General features: G+C 34.5%; 4 protein-coding genes and 2 long non-coding RNA genes across 7 annotated transcripts in view; 3 read left to right on the top strand and 3 right to left on the bottom strand.

The window, feature by feature from the left end:
- LOC126752393 (uncharacterized) overlaps nucleotides 1-1,382 on the top strand; it is a 2,020-nt gene extending 638 nt beyond the window's left edge. The window contains exons 2-3 of the long non-coding RNA XR_007665992.1: nucleotides 255-779; nucleotides 849-1,382. This is a non-coding gene — a long non-coding RNA (uncharacterized LOC126752393). The remainder of the gene's footprint in view (nucleotides 1-254; nucleotides 780-848) is intronic.
- Nucleotides 1,383-5,433: 4,051 nt separating this feature from the next.
- LOC126753417 (eukaryotic translation initiation factor 4E-binding protein) lies at nucleotides 5,434-7,066 on the top strand. The gene is made up of 2 exons (XM_050464830.1): nucleotides 5,434-5,895; nucleotides 6,363-7,066. Exons 1-2 carry the CDS (start codon nucleotides 5,754-5,756, stop codon nucleotides 6,569-6,571), a joined length of 351 nt encoding a protein of 116 aa, XP_050320787.1. The 5' UTR covers nucleotides 5,434-5,753; the 3' UTR covers nucleotides 6,572-7,066.
- A 669-nt stretch (nucleotides 7,067-7,735) lies between these two features.
- On the bottom strand, nucleotides 7,736-12,355 carry LOC126753410 (phosphatidylinositol 3-kinase regulatory subunit gamma). The gene is made up of 3 exons (XM_050464818.1): nucleotides 11,908-12,355; nucleotides 10,935-11,829; nucleotides 7,736-10,407 (listed from the first exon to the last, which is right to left on the bottom strand). Coding segments are annotated over exons 1-3 (1,566 nt in total). The 5' UTR covers nucleotides 11,909-12,355; the 3' UTR covers nucleotides 7,736-9,737.
- A 1,743-nt stretch (nucleotides 12,356-14,098) lies between these two features.
- Nucleotides 14,099-15,726, top strand: LOC126753418 (uncharacterized). 2 transcript variants are annotated; one of them, XR_007666136.1, is made up of 3 exons: nucleotides 14,099-14,567; nucleotides 14,635-15,588; nucleotides 15,646-15,726. It is a non-coding gene; the product is annotated as an uncharacterized LOC126753418 (long non-coding RNA). The 2 variants fall into 2 exon arrangements; XR_007666135.1 differs by lacking the exon at nucleotides 14,099-14,567 and having other exon boundaries at nucleotides 14,580-15,588.
- Nucleotides 15,727-16,015: 289 nt separating this feature from the next.
- LOC126753408 (2-phosphoxylose phosphatase 1) lies at nucleotides 16,016-18,559 on the bottom strand. Its single transcript, XM_050464812.1, has 4 exons — nucleotides 18,287-18,559; nucleotides 17,877-18,216; nucleotides 17,567-17,704; nucleotides 16,016-17,492 (listed from the first exon to the last, which is right to left on the bottom strand). Exons 1-4 carry the CDS (start codon nucleotides 18,378-18,380, stop codon nucleotides 16,316-16,318), a joined length of 1,749 nt encoding a protein of 582 aa, XP_050320769.1. The 5' UTR covers nucleotides 18,381-18,559; the 3' UTR covers nucleotides 16,016-16,315.
- An 89-nt stretch (nucleotides 18,560-18,648) lies between these two features.
- Nucleotides 18,649-19,875, bottom strand: LOC126753415 (ubiquitin carboxyl-terminal hydrolase). The gene is made up of 4 exons (XM_050464826.1): nucleotides 19,734-19,875; nucleotides 19,486-19,626; nucleotides 19,282-19,424; nucleotides 18,649-19,226 (listed from the first exon to the last, which is right to left on the bottom strand). The coding sequence occupies exons 1-4, from the start codon at nucleotides 19,767-19,769 to the stop codon at nucleotides 18,863-18,865; spliced, it is 684 nt and encodes a 227-aa protein (XP_050320783.1). The 5' UTR covers nucleotides 19,770-19,875; the 3' UTR covers nucleotides 18,649-18,862.
- Between the last annotated feature and the right edge of the window lie 6 nt (nucleotides 19,876-19,881).

The raw sequence follows: 19,881 nt of genomic DNA on the forward strand, positions 1-19,881 counted from the left end.
AAACATGCAGGCAAAGTGCCTGGCCAGTGCGAACATGATGCTCACGCCGCCAAGTGAAGTGATTTGAAAATCACAAAGTGACTTCGCGGTAGCTGGCTCTATATAAGACACGCAGGCAAAGTGCCTGGCCAGTGCGAGAATGATGCTCACGCCGCGAAGTGAAGTGATTTGAAAGTCACAAGGTGACTTCACGGTAGCTGCCAGTGCGAGAATGATGCTCACGCCGCCAAGTGAAGTGATTTGAAAGTCACAAGGTGACTTCACGGTAGCTGGCTCTATATAAGACACGCAGGCAAAGTGCCTGGCCAGTGCGAGAATGATGCTCACGCCGCGAAGGGAAGTGATTTGAAAGTCACAAGGTGGCTTCACGGTAGCTGGCTCTATATAAAACATGCAGGCAAAGTGCCTGGCCAGTGCGAGAATGATGCTCACGCCGCGAAGTGAAGTGATTTGAAAGTCACAAGGTGACTTCACGGTAGCTGGCTCTATATAAAACATGCAGGCAAAGTGCCTGGCCAGTGCGAGAATGATGCTCACGCCGCGAAGGGAAGTGATTTGAAAGTCACAAGGTGGCTTCACGGTAGCTGGCAATATATAAAACATGCAGGCAAAGTGCCTGGCCAGTGCGAACATGATGCTCACGCCGCGAAGTGAAGTGATTTGAAAGTCACAAAGTGACTTCGCGGTAGCTGGCTCTATATAAGACACGCAGGCAAAGTGCCTGGCCAGTGCGAGAATGATGCTCACGCCGCGAAGGGAAGTGATTTGAAAGTCACAAGGTGGCTTCACGGTGGCCAGTGCGAGAATGATGCTCACGCCGCCAAGTGAAGTGATTTGAAAGTCACAAGGTGGCTTCACGGTAGCTGGCAATATATAAAACATGCAGGCAAAGTGCCTGGCCAGTGCGAGAATGATGCTCACGCCGCGAAGTGAAGTGATTTGAAAGTCACAAGGTGACTTCACGGTAGCTGGCTCTATATAAAACATGCAGGCAAAGTGCCTGGCCAGTGCGAGAATGATGCTCACGCCGCGAAGGGAAGTGATTTGAACATCACAAGGTGACTTCACGGTAGCTGGCTCTGTATAAGAAAAGCAGGCAAGTGCCTGACCAGTGCGAGTATGATGCTCCCGCCGCGAAGTAAAGTGATTTGAAAGTCACAAGGTGACTTCGCGGTAGCTGGCTCTGTATAAGAAAATCAGGCAAAGTGCTTAGCCAATGAATGAATGATGCTCACGCCGCGAAGTGATGTGATTTGGTAGTCAAGGAATACACAGAATTTTGAAGCACTTGTAAATTTTGTATTAGAATATCTTTTTTTCAAAAGAAAAGTGAGTTGCTCACTGATGGTTTTTATGATTTGGCAATATTAAGGTCGAGTGGTGCCCGGCAAAATTGAGTGAGTTTGTCTACGAAAGAGTGTGTAAAGGCATATTTATATGCATATACATATACATACATATACATACATATATACATACATATGTATGTATAAAGTCCATTGTGCGATAATATTTTCTCTGAAATAAGTTTATCAATTAAGACCTTGTTTCTGAAGTTCATCGACATCGAATGTTGTCCTTATCAACTGAACCTTTAGTAGATCTGAAACTGTTAAAAGTTTAGTAAGAATAGCTATGTATACAATTAATGGAGTTAGATTAGAAATTAGTAGTGGTCCCGAAATTCACATTTAGCGAATTCAGCAAAGGAAAAAAAAATAATCAAAAATCGTTATTTATTTTTCAAAATTATCTTACATTTATTAGAAAGATGCTTACATACATATTGTGCATACTTATGTATGTACATATGTAAATATCTCATAATGGTTCTTACGCCAGTGACTGCCAAACGATAGCTCAGAAATACATACTTATGTATGTACATGGGATCTACCTATTGATCCCAAGTGGAATACTGATTTTGGTCTACAAAAGAGAAAAATAATATGTAACTACAATAACACATTGAATATGGCAAATTTTAATTTAATATATGTATGTATGTACATATGTACATATGTATGTATAGATTTGGATTTTCAAATTTAATTGTGTTAAAGAACGCACTAACTCAACATAATTGATAACAGCAAATACAAAAATTATAAATTGTGTGCATGTATGTACATACATATGTATATATGTACATATATACTTAGTATGTACATACATGCATTCATAAATAAATTATGTACCTACATATGTACATATGTATGTATGTACATACATACTTATGTATAAACGCGGGAAGCATTAAGTGTTTTCACCCAGCAAAATTTTACCAAAACATCTTGTAGGCTGACGAAATTTTAGTAGAGAATTGCTCTGTTGCGTTCAATTTAAATTAAGTTATCTGGGCATAAGTATAATATACAATGTATATACATACATATGTATGATTGTACATACATAAGTATGTACGTGCTTTTAAAATAAATAAGCATAGTCCAGTGTTTCCGAAGAAAAGATGTGTAACTGTTTTACCTCTGAAAAAATAGCAGTTAATTGACACTTCGCTTTCTTATCTATAAAATGACTTACATATGTACATACATACAAGTACTTACATACTTATGTGTGCACTGATATACTAACAAATATATACATGCATATGTACTTAGGTACATGTGAAAGTGAAATTGGCAAAATAACAAAAGAAACTGAGTAGTCAAGTAGTACATGTCAGACGATTTGCTTGCTATGACTCATAAGTGAGTAATTGGGGGTCTTATCACACCAATTATAACCACACAAAACGTGCACATACCATACACAACTCATAATGCCAAAATAAAAATGCGCAATTATACATACATACATATGTACTATGTATTGGGATGTTTTTTCCGACAGACCTAGTATTTCACCGTTAGAGAACGACAGCGTTTGTTGACCTAATTTTGGAAAAATCACATAATTCACGCGTATTGCTGTACATACCTATAAGTATGTATGTATGTTTGTACATACATATACATATGTACATATTTATAAACATAAACACTGTTGCTTCTATTTATAGGCGTTTCACCTCCGTCCTGTGGTCATTTTCTCTCAAATTTAACTTGGTGTGTGTATATGTATGTATGTATGTGCTTACGTGATTTGTTCGAGGTTTTCCACTTGGGGCACTGCACCCAGCACCGCTCATTTAGACTTATGATAAGTTAACGTGTAAACAAGTACATACCAACGAACATATTCAATGTATCGTAATAGTCATACATCGCCGGCTCTGCGGCCGCTATATGGCGGTGAAATTTGCTAAAGGGAAGAAAATAATTGTGCTCACGTCTGTTTACAAATGTACTCGTACATACTTATGTACATACATACATAAGTGTAACGAACAACCACGACCCAAACACACTAACTTTGACGTGACGGGGAGGGTTGGCGACGAACAATGTACAAAGGGGGTTATCAGACCAACAGAGGTGGGGCCAAGTAAATGCAACTTGTAACTGAATGCATTTTGACCATCCCGTACGCATGAGTGTCACTCAACCATCCTCCCGACGTAATACTTGACGGTGGTACCGGGGGGAACGGTACAGGACGGTAGGAGGTTTAGTTCGGATTAAAGTTCCACACTGACATGGGGTCCAGGCTTTCGATGCTTCCTCCTCGTAAAAAAAAAAATTAAAAAAAACATCCATAAGTACATATGTAAGTATATTCAAATGCAAGCTGCGCACACCCTTTCAAGTATAAAATGAATGTACATACATATGTATATATGTATGTATGTATGTATGTATGTGATCCGATACATTTGTAAGGAATAATCATAACGCTGCTCTCGATAAAATTCTGCGTCATCTTGTAATAAGGCTGCTATGAAAAGGTGCAATTATGTTTGTGTTGGTGGCATACGTGTCAGCGAGCATGACGACGACACGTGAGGATGGACCTGTATACTTACATACATATGTATGTATGTATGTTCCATAAACTGATATTATCCACAACGTACATATGTACATACATACGTATGTATGTGTAATTTTATACGCCACTTCTTACCTACCAGTTAACGATATTTAAATCTATTCATACAAAATAGGGTCTGGGTTTTGTATACTATGTATACTCGTATATGCTTATACATACATCAAATGTATGTATTTGTATGTAAATACGAGCGGCCTTCATGAGCGAAATTGTCACACGTGTCGGCGCCAATATCTACCAGAATGACGCCAATGCGCTTTTTACGCCGTAGAAATCGTGAAGTTCCTATTGTTATTCCCTATGGAATAAAATAAATGTTATATAATTATGTATATATGTACATACATATGTATGTTCATATGGGTGTTTGTAAACCGGTTTATGCATAGGTAAATCACATATAGTATGAATATACATATGTACATACCTACATATGTATGTGGGCGTGTGTTTGTACTTTTCTAAAAACAATATAAACAATGCTATGTACATATGTATGTATTTGTTTACCCGCTTAATATGCAATTTCCACTCTTTAATTATGATTCTCATCTGTCGATCAACAACCTTCTCAGGCATCTTGAGTATACATACATATGTACATACATATGTATAAGTAAATAAGTATAAGGTTAGTAGGTATTTTACATAGATACATACATATGTACATACATACATATATAAATATTACTGCGTCGTTTCGTACTCTCCCAGTCTCGCCAACTCAAATTGTTTTGTTCGCTGCCGGCTTTTTTTGCAACTATACATTGTATTTATGTACATATGTACATACATATGTACTTATATTCATGTATGTATATAAGTATATGCGCGTTTACAGTTTTGAAGGGTATATTTATACCTAAATGAAATATAGAACTTTCTATGATTTCTAGTTTTTGTTTGTAATTTTGATAAGCTCATGAGTATTGCATCAGCCAGTTAACTTTGTAAGAATTTAACGTAAATACAGTCTCCGCCAACATGTGAGTAACGATGTACATTCATGAACCTCTGATGAATCCTCGCCCCTAGAAATACATCGGTTTCGATGAATGGGATTAAGTTACATACATATGTATGTATGTATACTTACATATGTACATACATAAATAAATACTCATAACAGTTAAAGAAAAAGAAAAGCTCTCATGCATTATATGTACATAGTCCCGCAAGGTTAGTGAATTTAGGCCAGAGTAAGAGAAGTCTAGCAAACAGCGAGGTCTAAGAACCTTCCACAGTGCGCAATAATTTTATTTATCAATAACAACAAGAATCTTAATATCTATATGTACATATGTATGTAGTATTTATATATAAGAAACACACTAAAATGCTTCAGCGCTGGCTAGAACAAACAAAAACAACCGCGCCGACGACTTCGGCTTTATGACGCTCGCGTAAAATTGACAAACACATTATCGAGCATGTGCTCGCTACTACGATGTTGCGCTACGCCAATGTTTTCGTATAAATATAAACGTTCCCCACCCAAACACAATAGTCAAGTTCAAACTTTCGTTGGATTCGAGACGTAATTTTGTCGGAAAATAAGTCAATAATCATCATTATAAAAGTAAATTGTGTTTCAAGTGCAAATTTGAAGTTTGGATAATTCTCAAAACATTTTAGTTTTCGCAAATTGTTAGGTTGAACGGTCGCAACTGCTGATATTGCGATTCTTGCGCAACAAATTGTAAAATAAAAAAAAATATTTAATTTGTAAATAAGTGTCGAAGAAATTTTTGATATAAGGCGATTAAGTGATTTAAACAACCAAAGTATAACTCAAAATGTCAGCATCACCAACTGCTCGTCAGGCATTCACGCATGCACTGCCAAAAACTAAAAAAATTTTTATCTCGGACCCCATTCAGATGCCAGAAGTTTATTCATCCACTCCCGGCGGCACACTGTATTCAACCACACCTGGAGGTAAGTTTTCAAAACAACATGTAATTGTTTTTCATTTAGATATTCATGTGTGGTAAATTACAAAGTTGTAGTTACAATGTCACTTTGGGCTCACTCATTTGCCAAATTTGAATTCATGTTGAAAAATAAACGTTAAAACTAGTTGGCCACTTTCCGAGAATAAAGAAGTGCTAATGAAATACGATCTTTTAATATAAGAATTCAAATGTTTAAACTCACATAGATATGTACTTATGTAGTTACAATTACGTAGAAGTACTGACGATGGTGCAGTCTATTGTATAATGGCTCATCAATAACAGAAGACATTTATACATATACTACATAAGTATACAAAAATGTTAATTGCATGTACAAATGGACTCAATTGAGAACATTAATGTTTGCGCTTATACATACATATATACATATGTAACAAAAAATACGAATACGAATTTTATTATATCGGAATATATTTTCTATTGCAGGAACAAAGCTTATCTATGAACGCGCATTCCTCAAAGATTTGAGAGGTTCGCCCCTAAGTCAAACACCACCATCCGATTTGCCTACATGTCTTCTTCGCGGAACCCCACGCACACCATTCCGGAAATGCGTTCCGCCGCCAGTCGATTTAGTAAAGAAGGCACGGTCAATGAAAATAGAAGACCACGAACAGTTCCAGTTGGAATTGTAATATTTCAAGGCAGCATCAGCAAAAGCCAAATCAATTCCAAAATACTGCCATGAACTCGGAAACTTATTGAATAAGGCTCTAGCTGAGAGGAAGCTTAAGAATATACATTACATACTCATAAGTTGTACCGTTATAAGTCATCCACATTCGCGTTCTTTTTATTTATAAATAGTCATGTGATTTATTACGATTTTCGTTTCTTTTTATATTTATTTTATAAAACTTCCAAATTGTAAGCTTTAGTTTAAATCCCTGGTAAGAGATGAAAAACATTAAATACTATCAACTTTCGGTCATATTGACCGGTATAAAATGTTAAGGATTTTGTTGGTTATCCAACATTTGTGATTTTATTTGGATCATTAACATAATTATATTTAGCTGAGTGTATTGTGTACATTAGATATAAGCAAACTTAGACATACATACATATGTACACTTGTATATATACTTTTGGTTATTGGCCAAAGCGAAAATAAAAGTCAAAACTTCTTATTTATACATCTTTTATAACTGTAACGAAAAATATGTAAGTGTAATCTTTAATTTTCCATCTACGAGCGATGGTTGCCCATGAAGATATTCAATACCTTCAAAATAACAAAGATATCAAAATCTTTTCCTCCACAACGCTTCAGCCACAATTCTCTTACGAAAACCATCCGTAAATGCCTGGCGTTGTCTATTCAAAGGGGGGTATCGTTAAGGTCCGACCATTACCCCAACTAGTGGACGTGATCCGACCGAGAGTGAAATCCCTCATGCAATGGATACAACAGCAATGGAACAGCTAAACAATAACGACCAGGAATGTTAAAACTTGTTACATTTTACGAAACGGAAGGAACAGTTATTGTAACAGGCGACAGGTCGCTAGGCATTCAAAGATAATATACCCTTGAGTTGCATAACTTCTGATAGGACTTCAAAAATATCGGATTAAAACTCAATAAGTGTTATAATCCTATACCCAACATTCGAATAAACGCTTTACAGTTAATTAGTTTGCGAAGATATGTTCTCAATATTTGGGATTAAAGCGCGAAAATATAGTGTCTAATATATGAAATATTCCGAATATTCGTCTCTTCCGATAGATTGCAAAGAAATCAAAAGAATATGATATCCTTATCCAATTCTCAATTCGCAACATTTATATAAATATATAATTTATTTGTATGATTTATTTGTTCTTATTAACTTAGATATACTATATGTATATATATGTGTATGTACAAAGTAAAAATTCCTTGTCAATTTAATACAAAATGTAAACCAAGCATATGTATATCCCTAAGTTTGTGTGTTCTTAATTCAGCTGGCATGTCATTTTGCAGACGATCCCGCCTACATTTCTTTGTCCATATCTCTTATTCGTGTTCTACAACCCTTTAATAGATACCATCAATGTAACAGGACAAACAAATACAAAAATCAAATGAATAAAAAAATATATATTAAATGAATATAATATGATAGAATATATCCAATAAAAACACCTACGTATACAAAAGTTTAGTTACGTTTACAGCGAAAATTTTAGACATGTAGTATAAAAAGCTTGGCAGATGTTCTAAAACGTCTATATTAACAAGAGAGATATTAATTTATTTTTTAACTTATCTTATATCTACATACATATGTATGTATGTATGTAATTCGATTTCATATTCGCTTCTGAACTCTTTATGGTTCGAAATTCCCCCCATTGTTAATAGACGTTTTTGTAATATGGCATTCAAATTAGTTCATTTAGCAATACTAAAGAGAAAATTAAACCCCAGTAACTACATCTACTGATTAGCAACCTTCATAGCCAATGCTCGCGTGATGCACATTAACTCCAAACAAACCTGGAGTCGAAAATGGGAAGATATAAATGGAATTGTTTCAATATCTATTGGACTTTGCAAAGTTCGGTTAATGCTGGGCCTCGCTTTTCCGCACGGAATTGCACTGCCATATGAATTACTCTGAAGATGTAGTACGTACATATACATAAACTTTCAAGTTCTTAAGTTTTTTTATAAGTGAAATATTCAAAGACATACGCGTATTTATTATTTGGTTTGTGGTAATTTAGTATTGCATTCATAAAATAATCAACGTTCTGAGAGTACTGTAATAGAATAATATTGCTGTTTATGAAATCACAAGACAATCTAATATTTAGAGACTTGAAGTTCTAGAATTTCTCATTCGATATTGTAATTAATACCAACAAATTTTCGTAGGAGCTCTCGATTTTCCCAATTAGTTTCTGTGATTTATTATTGCAGAACATTTCATCTAGTTTATAACTGATTTGACAATATTTTTATGTACAAATTTACAGATTTTTTAGTAAACAATTATTTATTTATAACTGATATAATCGTGTTTCAACAAAATGTCAACCAAAAATAGTACAATACAAATTTATACCATAAGTTGATAATCGTTTTTCTTCTTGTATAAATTTAACAGCTGAACATATCACGAAAGAAATGCGTATTGCGTAATTACATTTGCATTCCATTATTACATTGAACATTTCGATTTTACTCTAAATATCTTCATATAAATATAAATAGTATAAATATAAAACAACATTGACATTATCTCTTTAATATTGTTTCTCAAAACTATATGTTTCACAATAATTTGTATATTTTTACCGATGATCACTGTATGACGCAGTTTTATATCATGACAACAGTTACAAAAGCGCAGTTCAAAATTTAGCATGACACAACTCATTGGTTCTCTACTGTCGATCGAATTTGTTCAGGATTTCAATTGTGTTTTCCACACTATTAACACTATATTGTTTTACAAAAAATAATAATTATTATTATTAAATTTCGAAAAAAAATCGTCATCCATAATAACATTGCTTCTCAAATGTTACTCTTTACGAAAATTAATCCTAACTTCGTTGTCATCTTGCTGTATTTAAAAAAAATATATAAAAAAATTGCAACACCATTACATCACAAATGGCGTACCCGAAAGCTACATTATTTGAGTTTTTTGTACCCACTTTAATCATAATTGGATCTCATAATTAAATTTAGTGCGGGTCTTTAACTACGAATTTAAGCTCCATGCCCATAATCACATATACTTAAAACAAGGCCTTGGAAAAATAACCTTCAACACTTTTGCAATTCATTAAAATTGTTTACTACGGTTGTGGCAAATTTGGATTACCACTGCCACTTCCCCCGGGATAAGACGATAATAGAGAGTTTAAGGAAGAGGGTGGTGTTGATACATCCAATGTGTCACTAGAGGGTACTGGAATTGCGGATGTTGACAGCTGTTGCAATGGTTGTTGTTGCAGCTGCGCTACTTGTTGTTGCTGTTGTTGTTCTTCAATTTGGAGCTGTTCCAATTCCAGTTCTTCTTCCAATTGCTTCGTAAGCGAATCCTTATTGGCATGCCAATGTTTGACAGGAATACGCAGCGTGGTGGTCAGCGTGTCATTATGCTCTTCGAGTGAATTGCCTGCATAGTGTTCCACCAATTTTTTTAGAGAATCATATATATTATAAGGAGCTGCAAAACCAAATCCACTTTCCGTTTCATAGATAATACAATGGTTTACGACGTTCTTACAAGCAATGGAAAGAGCATAATGTCCAGCGGAACGAGCCCTTATAAGGAATGTGCCAGTAGGGGCACCATTCAACAACTCTTCGGCCTCTTGGCGCAAACAGTCGCGAAGGAACCATAATGAATCATTATTATGCGGTAAATTCGTTCGACTTTCGTATCTTCTTTGCCAGGCATCGAAACCCATTTCTGTGAGTAAGACAATATCCTCCTCCTTAATACCAGCTTCCATTAGGCGCCTGAAAGGGAAAAGCGTATGCAAATAAGTGGAAATAGATAAGGAATATTGATTAAATGCATTTTTGAATCCGACTTTAACATGCTTCTAATAAAATTTATCTGACCTGGTTGGTTCGTTTACATTATGTATTTATATATACATACATATATATATATATATATGTATGTATATATATGTACGTATCTACTTTTGTTTATTTGAGTTGAATCGAATAATTAATCAAGCCATGAGAAGGAAAATTTTATTTGCGAAAAACAAATATACTCGGAATACACAGATATTTTTTCCAACGATTTTTCTTTTTTTGTGCTCATCTTCTCAATGGTTTGATATACAGTGTAATAGATGGGAAAATATATACATACATATACGAATATAAAAAAGACTATAGTAAGCAGCAATAACAAATGTATAAAATAATGATAGCGATTGTTTATATACATAAATAATTCAAAAAATTTATAACGAAAATTATGTTTTTATTTAAAACTTAATTTCTAATCAATTTGATTTTAGTTAACTTACTCTGTAGTCCTTTCTTTTTCCAGACTTAGCTCCTGCAGCTCAGGTTTCGCGGCGTTGATTTGACGTTCCAGCCTTTTATATTCCTCCTTCTTGTCTTCTACATACCGGTTTAATTTTCCCATTTCTGCACATAATGATTGAAGCTTAATTTTTAGTAATGTGGCATTTGCCTGTAATTTTTCTTGATCCTGTTGACGACTTGCATAGTTGTTATTTCCTCCACTTGCACCACCGTTTGCGTTCGTTATTACCCCAGCTGTGCCGACCTGCGGCTGTATTGCCGTACATATATATGATTCTAACAATTTTATTTGATTTTTAAACATTTTTTCGGCTTTCAAAAAAACTTCTTGGTCCTGCTTTTTCTCATTTAATTCAGCTTCCACGTTCTTAAATACTTTCATTTTCTGATCTAATAGGTGTTGCTGCTTATTTAGTGTGTGGTGCAAACCAAGAAATTTATCGGCAAGAAATCGCAAATCACTGTCATCGTCTTCCTCTGCTGGTTTCACAATTGGATTGCTCAACGTAATGTCAAGCATTTTGTTGTAAAGCTTTAAGGAATTTACCCTATAGTAGTTGATCAACTCCACTACTGAATCAAACTTGCAGTCTGTGAAACCATACTTTCCATTTAAATGACAAATTTTTATTAACTTCTCTGTTCCATCTTTTATTAAAGTTAGAGTATATTCTCCATTTTTGTTTAAGGCATCACGCACCAGAAAACTGCCATCCGGCTCCCCAGATAAAATATTTTTCACTTCCTCTCGGGAAATTCCGCCCCAGTACCATTCGGCTTTACTAAGCTCTTCAGCATTATGGTCATACTGTTGCTGACCTGCACTAGGTGCTTGCGGTCGCATAGTCGAATAATGCAACGGAGAAGGAAACACTATATTATATTGTAACACAAAAAATTTGATTAATTTACTTTAATATTTTTCTAATGTAGATTAAAATTAATACTCACTTTTTTCTTTCAGTTGGGGTTTAACGCAGGAAAATCACAGAAAATATAGATTCTTATATAAATTTTTTCGTTCCACGCCAAGTTTTTTTACTTGCTGAAGCTTAATTTATTTGATCATTCATACTATCTTTTCAATAAACTTCATTTCAAGCAGATTTTATATTTTAGACGTCTTCGGGGCGGCTTTGAAGATCCGCGAGTAAAACACACTTGCGTACATACATTAGCTGAAAACGAAATTTTCGTAAAGTTTTCAACCATTTACAGTAGTTGCAAACGGGAACAATTTTCAAATTTCAACATTTTGCCCAAAAGAGATTCATTTTTCAAAACGTATTTTTGAATTCCACTATTTACCTAAACTAAAACCACATGCAAATGTAAAGGCGATTCTTTTGCAAAATTTTTATGTCAAAACGACGGAACAAGAAAACCAATCAAAACGCGAAGCGAATTCGCTTTAATAGAAACGCAGCGAAAAGTTCAGAGTTGCGAAGTATTTTAAAATTTTCGAGGTAATAGAATTCAGATTGCCAATAAAATTGGTAACTCTGGAGCTCGGTGTGGGGTTTTTATCCTGAAGAACCCTAATAAAGAAGTTTTACCAGAAAACGTTGATTTATATAAATCACTTTATTATTTTTATAAAATTTTAATTTTGATGCATCAGTAATTTATGTATACGTATACAAGATGCAATAACCAGGTTTTTCTATTATACAATATGTGAATTGATATCTGTATGTAAATCTATTAAAAATTTTCAATTAGCTACATTTTATATATTAAGGCGTATGTATATCGCTTTACTTTTTACATACATACATATGCATGACCCTAGATTCATCCAGAGAACAAACATGTTTTATGTTCTCTGATTCAACCCATTCGTGTTATGTGTTGTATGTATTTAACAAAAATCTTTTATATGTAAATATACTTATATGCGTGGAAGTACCCTTTTTTTCCATGTGTGCAACTCATCAAAAACCACATTGCACTTACGGAGCAAAACAACAAACAAAACTCGTTCAACTCATTGTTGTTGTCTGTCCACAAATCACACATTTCAGAAATCTCTAGCGTTTGCGTCATTCGATGTTATTTTACCAGGCAAGCAGCAAATAGTGTAAGAAATAGCCGCTAAGTGCAACCAGAAGAGAGCGAATTGTTATTTAAAAGCTAAGTGTAAATATATATCAAACATACATACATATGTATCAAATGTGGGCACATGCACGCTGACACTGAGCACAATGAAATACACACCGATATTCATGTTTATATTTTCGTATATACATAAATAAATGAGAAAAAGTGCACAGGAACAGTTCTCCCATTAGCAAATTTCAAAATGTAAGTTGTACATACATATATAAAATAAGGGCTGCTCGTAACAGTTGAACACGATATTTAATTTTAATATTACAAGCTGAATACCAAATTTATCAATATTTAAGATTTCCATATACATATGTACATATCGTCACCTGAAATGCAAAATAACGTAGCAACATTTTCGAAAATTTACAGTGGCGTGAATGAAACACGAAATAAAATGGAACAAGAGTGAAAAAAAAATTAATATTGGTTAAAACTGTTTTATATTTGAGCGCAGAACCTGAAAATGTTGAACAAATGTCATAGTATGAATGTTATTTGAAGTAGTGAGCCGTAATCAATAAGATACTCAATTTCGAATTTTTTGATGATACGTTATTTTGCATTTTAGGTGACGATATGTATTCCTAATTAATAAATGAGTTTGTATATTGTATACATACATGTATGTTATATCAATGTATAGGTATGGACTAAACATGTGTTTTGTTAACCAAATACAATGTATTCCTATCTTGCTTAAACAAAGATAAACAGAGTGTTGCGAAACATACTTTCTCAATTTTACTTGGGATTCAATCAACTGCACACGCCGATAATTTTCAAAGTTGTCCTTTATATTCATCTTCTCTCATTGACATGTTTAAGTATGTATGTATGTATATATTTTGGGACGTCCAACCTTTTACCTGCTCTATTGAAATCATAATTAATAAATTCTGTTGCGGTTTGTTTTTGTTTTGGAAACATACATTCTATTCTAAATACATAAGTATGTGTGTACATGTTTTTTAGTCGGTTTGCATTTTAGATATACCATTATAATGCGTGATGCAAAAGCATATACATACATAAGTACATATAATCAACATATGAAAGTGCAATGTGCAATAGAATCATTAACCTTAGAGTTTGGAACGAACATTGGAACCAGAAGCCAGATGATTAATAGTTGTGTGCCCTAATAGAACACAAAAAAATAAATAATAATAGATTGAGTGTAAATTTAAAAAGAGCGCTCTTAATGTGACTTTGACAACAGTGATGAGTATAGTGGCCTAAACAATTCACTCACAGAGTCACTGTCAACACTTTGGCGAAGTAGATATACCAACTAGTGAACATATATTCGTGCATTCTAAAATAGTCGTTCTCTAGGGGGCAGAAGGTGTAGCAATGAATGGAAAACTCTTTGACGTTAGACAAAATATATTGCTTCTCTTACCAGTTGGCATATCTTCGCTAAGTCCATTCTGCATTCTAATTATTTTGCAGTGAACATCCTATCATTGCAGCTTTGTGTACAAATGTGTGTGTAGGTACGTATGTTTTTATACACATATTAGTGTGTTTAAGAATCAGACTTAGAGATTTCGTTTGGTTTAGAGTTTCCCCTAAACTTTAGATAGAAATAGGCAGAAGAAAATCATTTGAAGATTACCCATGTAGTTTGCTAGAATCTGAAGAAAAGTAGTCATCTACCAATAATCCTGCGTGATTGTAAAAGTCTGTCGAGTTCCATAACTGAGCTCACGAATGAAAATATACCAACACTAGAACCAATGAAAAGAGTTTTGGAAAAAAACTTCGCACGATTTTTCTTCATCAACATTTTGTACCAGAAACGCAGAAGATGACAGTAAGAGGCATTTTTGTAATTTAAACTTACTTGGTCACGAATGCGCCATCCAATCGAGTAGTCGTACTGCACTGCTGCACTCTCATCAACACGAGCACATTCAAATGCAGGCGCATGAGACACCAGTTCGAACCGTAGCACATTTCTGTACAAATATGATGTGCACAAATACACTTGAATATATATACCCATACATATGTGTAAATACATACAAACATGGTTACATGCCTATGCACATGTAACGATGACACAGATCCGAGATATGCTTGAATGCACTTTCAAGTGTATAGATCGCAAGTGTTGTTTCTTTGAAAATTTGTCGCACAAAAAGCCAGGAAAGATCACCCGTTCTAACTATAGGTCCTTGGTTAGGCTGAGCGAATCGGATCCATTTGGAATCAGGGCTGAGGTAGAGGAAAATGACCGGCGAAATATTTGGGAACAATTTAAACGGTAACTATCTGGACAATTTACCGTTGGCTCGGATTTTTCTTCACGATAATGACCTCAAGTCATTAAAACTTGAGTAACTAGTCAAAATATTAAAATTCTGTATCAGCCAGCTCAAAATCCGGTACTATAGAAAACCTATGGGCGATTATAAAAATAATAGCTGCACAAAAACCTCTCAACAAACATTTATGTGAAATAATAATCCCAATGTGATATGCAATAAAGGATACCCAACTAATTAGCTTTAGGTAAGGAAAAATTTCAAGAAAATGCCATATACTTCGAATAACTACACATTTTTTCAGGTGTTTTATTATATGTGCACAACATTTTGGATGGGCTAAGCGAATGAACGTAATACATACGAATTCTTACAAATTGTAAAATTGTGCATTTTGGGTTACAGTGCATGAATTTAATCAGAAATTGACTTCTTATCGTTGTCACACACCATCTCCTAGTACTACTGCTAAGAATTTCACCAGGAGAGGTTTGAGCATTAAGCTCACGTACATTCTGTATTAATCTGCAAGTAATGTGAATTTTCACTGCCCCGTTCATGGTTATTCCTCGTTTTTTGGCGTCTCGAAAAGCTACTCTATTAAGGTCAAGGAGTATTAGTGTGGATGAAAAGGTGTAGATTAAATTATAGACGTTTACAACGCTCATAAAAAATAAAATTTTCATAGTTTCAGATTTATTTATAGGCATGCACATAGCATGGTATTTGTATAATATTCTACCTTAAAGCTAAATATGAATTTTCATGTATGTATGTACATACATACATAGATATGTATATTTTATTTTATCTGTGATCTCTATATATGCAAATATCGTATATACAAGTACATAATATTTGTGTGCAAAAGTATGCATTTGATATGTTTAGTTTACAATTTGTTAGAATCGTTTAATTGAACCTATACGTGAAGAGTAGGTTTGTTTTTGTTATATCCATGTCGGATTCACTTATCAGAAATCAATATCTTTATGTGATACCATTGCGGTACAAGCATCTTTAAAATTAGTTGCGTTCAAAGACGCAAAGTAGTCTTCGTGAAGGAATCGAATAATATTCTCGATTGGACAAAGATCTGCCTTATTCCCACGACTATCTCGTGTGACTCTTAAACTCTTACCACCTTCACAAAACTCGATTTGTTGTGTGACATCTCGACCATTGTAGACGATCCGAAAATAATAGTCTGTATGTGTTTCGCTTTTGTATAATTCAATAGCTAATCGAGTGGCATAAGGTATAAATGTGTTTCCAGTTCTTATTCCCAAAGCAGCTGTTAAATATTGCAGAGTCCAATCGTGGCCTGAGTACAGAACAAATTTTGTTCGATCGCCAGAGATCATTCTTAGCATATAGCTAACGATATGTCGAATCATACCATATGATCGGAGTAGTCCGATTCGTCTGTAATATATATGTGCTACTTCGTATGTTGACTGCCAGTTCGCATACGCCATAAGAGCTGTGACGTGAGTGTCTTCGACACATCCCATCGAATTTTCACTATCAAGATCTTCATTAAATATGTTCTCTGGTACGAAATTAGGATCTGCAGCGTTTTCATCTTGGTCGATGTTAATGACATCATTCAAATCGGTTGCACTCAGTTGGGTGGAAAATAAACGCGAATTATTTGAAATTATTTGTCGGCAAGGTAGTGGCGCATCATGACATAAAATCATATTTAGAACGTCCATCACATCTTGAACATTGTTGACACCATTTGGTGTATGTTGAAGCAAAGTCCCCCCTACCCATTGAATAACCTTACTGATATCCGGTTGAAGGGTTAAATTAAATTTTTGCTCATTTTTCTGACGCTTGAATAAAAGTTCCGCTTGATGGCAAGTACAGTCTGTAAAACAAAACGCCATGCTCTGTGACTCGCGAATATTTAAGGATAACCACTTATCATTTGGCAAAAAACTGAAGAGAATTGCGAGAGCTGATTGAAAAGTTCTCCTATAGCGCGTAGAAAATACTACCACTTCGTCAGAGGTGAGCAACGAATTAGGAGTCGAGGATCCACCCATTGAGGGTTTATTTGATGTCGGTTTATTCAGCAATCCCAATGCGTGAGCGTAAATTTTATGCAGAATATCACCTACATGTAACATTTGAGCGACTCCCCTGTAGAAATATAAAATTAAAATTTTTACAATAATATAGTATTTATGATTTATGTAAGGAGTTTGTTTACGCACTTAAATGTTAGCTGTCCTAAAAGACATGCGCGATCGGATGCTGGCAACAAAGGAAATCCATGAAACGGTCCCATTTTATTCCAATACATGTGATTAGAGCTCGCAGACGATGTGGAATTGTATAGGAAACTTCGATAGCTGTAAATGATTTTCGACACTCAGGAAGTGTGTAGCAATTTTTATTTGCGTAGTTTGTACGAACATTTTACACACACATACATACGTATGTGTATCTGTATAAACATGTACATACGGGGCTTAGAGAGTAGTTTCCAATAGAAGTTTGTAAAAAAATTTATTGTTCACTCACCGATTGACTAAGCCGTTGTTTTCTGCACTGCAATCGATACCCATAACTCCTCGCATATGTGACATGGGACCACGGTCACCGTGCCTTATGACCATTAGTACACCTTGCAATTTCCAACCGTCTAATATGCCACCTTCATCGCGACGCACCAAGTGTTCTAAAGGTGCACAACGCTCCTTAAATTGGCTATATTTCAAAATTCTTTTGTCTAGCCTTTGATGATAAATTTCATCCGTATATTGTGCGTTGACATCTCCTGATGGAGAATGTAATTGACCATTAAAAAATTGTATTGTATTACTAAGAGAATTTCCGTTATGACCAATATATTTGTACATTCCTAAAATAATTCAATAAAAATTAAGCAATAATCATTAAATTGAATGAAATTGTATTAAAATGTTTTTTACCGGCGATTAAGAGAAAAATCCATATACTCAGTACCAAATAACAGTGCAACGTACGATGTTGCGTCGAAAAACGAATCAACTCCTTTATCAACATGCTTTTAAAAGGCTTAGTTTTTTAATCACTCTGACCAAATATTACTCCATTTTTGTACTTGATTTATTAAAAAGTTATAACTATGTTAAAGCAAATCGTCAACTTAATACATAACATACAAATACCCATATAGTACCTATTCATTGACATGCGCATTCCCACTCTGAATAAAGCCTATTTCCTGCGTTCTATTGAGAACGTACTTACTTTTTGATTGAATGCGAAATTTTAGTGTCCAAAAAGCTGAGCAAATTATAAAACCAAACAATAATTTTTATAAGCCATTGATATCCAATTATTTTATTACTACCGATGCAATTCGTTTACAATTTCAATATAAGCATTTAAAGCGAGAAATTTATGTTTGTGTAATTGGTATGACAAAATTTCAAAATTGTCTTAAAATTATTAATGCATGTATAAGCGGATAGCGTAGCACAAGTTAATACTAATAATTTAGCATATTAAATACAAAATTCGTGTTAATTTGGTGACGCGGTTAATGCCATTACCGTGAAGCGCATTTCTTCTGGGTCCCTAGCCATGAATCCTTTGCAGACTTTTGCTGCGTCTTGCACAAATGTTGAATCGGAAGTCGAACTATGCTTGATGGGGAATTGTTTTCGACCATCTAACTCATACAAAGTGCCTCCGTTGTGAATTAATGATATAAAATGGTGATTTACTTTTTCTTCAGGATTAGCAACGGTTTGACCTTCGTTGGCAAGTTCATAATGGCCCTCTGTAAATGATACATCATTTTCCAAAGCTTTACCACGTTCTTCTGGTGTTAAATCTTTGGCGTTCTCAAGAAAGTTTTTCAATATTCCATCAGAAAGTGAAATGCTAACAACATAAAAAATAACACATTATTCGTAAAGCTTTTAAATGCATACCGCACCTTTTGTTATTAGCCACACTATGTATAATAGCAACAGTGCCACAAGCATTAGAAGTTAGTTGTCGCATGTAGAAAAGATCATCAGGAAAAGTTCCAGGATCTGCAGCTAATTGTTCATGTTCTTGGGCTCTATGCTTCTCATACTATATTGTAAAGAATATTTCCCAAAGCCAATTTACATAACAAAAAGAAATATGTACCCACATTTTCTGATATAGGAAATAGCAAAATTATTGCTTTGACTGGTTGCGGTATCCATTCGAGCATCTCCGGTTCTAAACTGACGACATCAGTAATTGACCACTCTTGAGACACCCCCAATTTATGAATATACTTTGTAAGTACCTAGTGAGCATAGGCATATAATTTAACCAAATACGATGACTCATCATTACTCATTTTAATACATAAATATTTTTGATTTGTTTCAAATCGGCAAAAAATATGCTTACATCTGGATTAGATTCAAGCGGCAGCCAAGCAGGCATTTCTTTATTATACTTTATAAATAATTTTAGGAGCGAAAGATTTTAATGGCTAAAATATTTCCTAACCTTTACACTGGTACTGTTTACTAACTGCCGGCAATCAGTAGTGCCA

The sequence above is a fragment of the Bactrocera neohumeralis genome, chromosome 3 (genome assembly GCF_024586455.1).
Source record: "Bactrocera neohumeralis isolate Rockhampton chromosome 3, APGP_CSIRO_Bneo_wtdbg2-racon-allhic-juicebox.fasta_v2, whole genome shotgun sequence".
NCBI lineage: Eukaryota > Metazoa > Arthropoda > Insecta > Diptera > Tephritidae > Bactrocera > Bactrocera neohumeralis.

Excerpts from the sequence above, each read along its gene's own strand:
- LOC126753415 (XM_050464826.1), bottom strand. The coding sequence starts at position 19,769 with ATGCCTGCTTGGCTGCCGCTTGAATCTAATCCAGAT. Across the intron at positions 19,627-19,733 it reads CGCTTGAATCTAATCCAGAT|GTACTTACAAAGTATATTCA; the intron begins GTAAGCATATTT and ends TATGCTCACTAG. Across the intron at positions 19,425-19,485 it reads TATTTCCTATATCAGAAAAT|TATGAGAAGCATAGAGCCCA; the intron begins GTGGGTACATAT and ends TTTACAATATAG.
- LOC126753417 (XM_050464830.1), top strand. The coding sequence starts at position 5,754 with ATGTCAGCATCACCAACTGCTCGTCAGGCATTCACGCATGCACTGCCA. Across the intron at positions 5,896-6,362 it reads GTATTCAACCACACCTGGAG|GAACAAAGCTTATCTATGAA; the intron begins GTAAGTTTTCAA and ends TTTCTATTGCAG.
- LOC126753410 (XM_050464818.1), bottom strand. Across the intron at positions 10,408-10,934 it reads GAAAAAGAAAGGACTACAGA|GCGCCTAATGGAAGCTGGTA; the intron begins GTAAGTTAACTA and ends TTTCCCTTTCAG.
- LOC126753408 (XM_050464812.1), bottom strand. The coding sequence starts at position 18,380 with ATGTTGATAAAGGAGTTGATTCGTTTTTCGACGCAACATCGTACGTTG. Across the intron at positions 18,217-18,286 it reads GATTTTTCTCTTAATCGCCG|GAATGTACAAATATATTGGT; the intron begins GTAAAAAACATT and ends GAATTATTTTAG. Across the intron at positions 17,493-17,566 it reads TTAGGACAGCTAACATTTAA|GGGAGTCGCTCAAATGTTAC; the intron begins GTGCGTAAACAA and ends ATATTTCTACAG.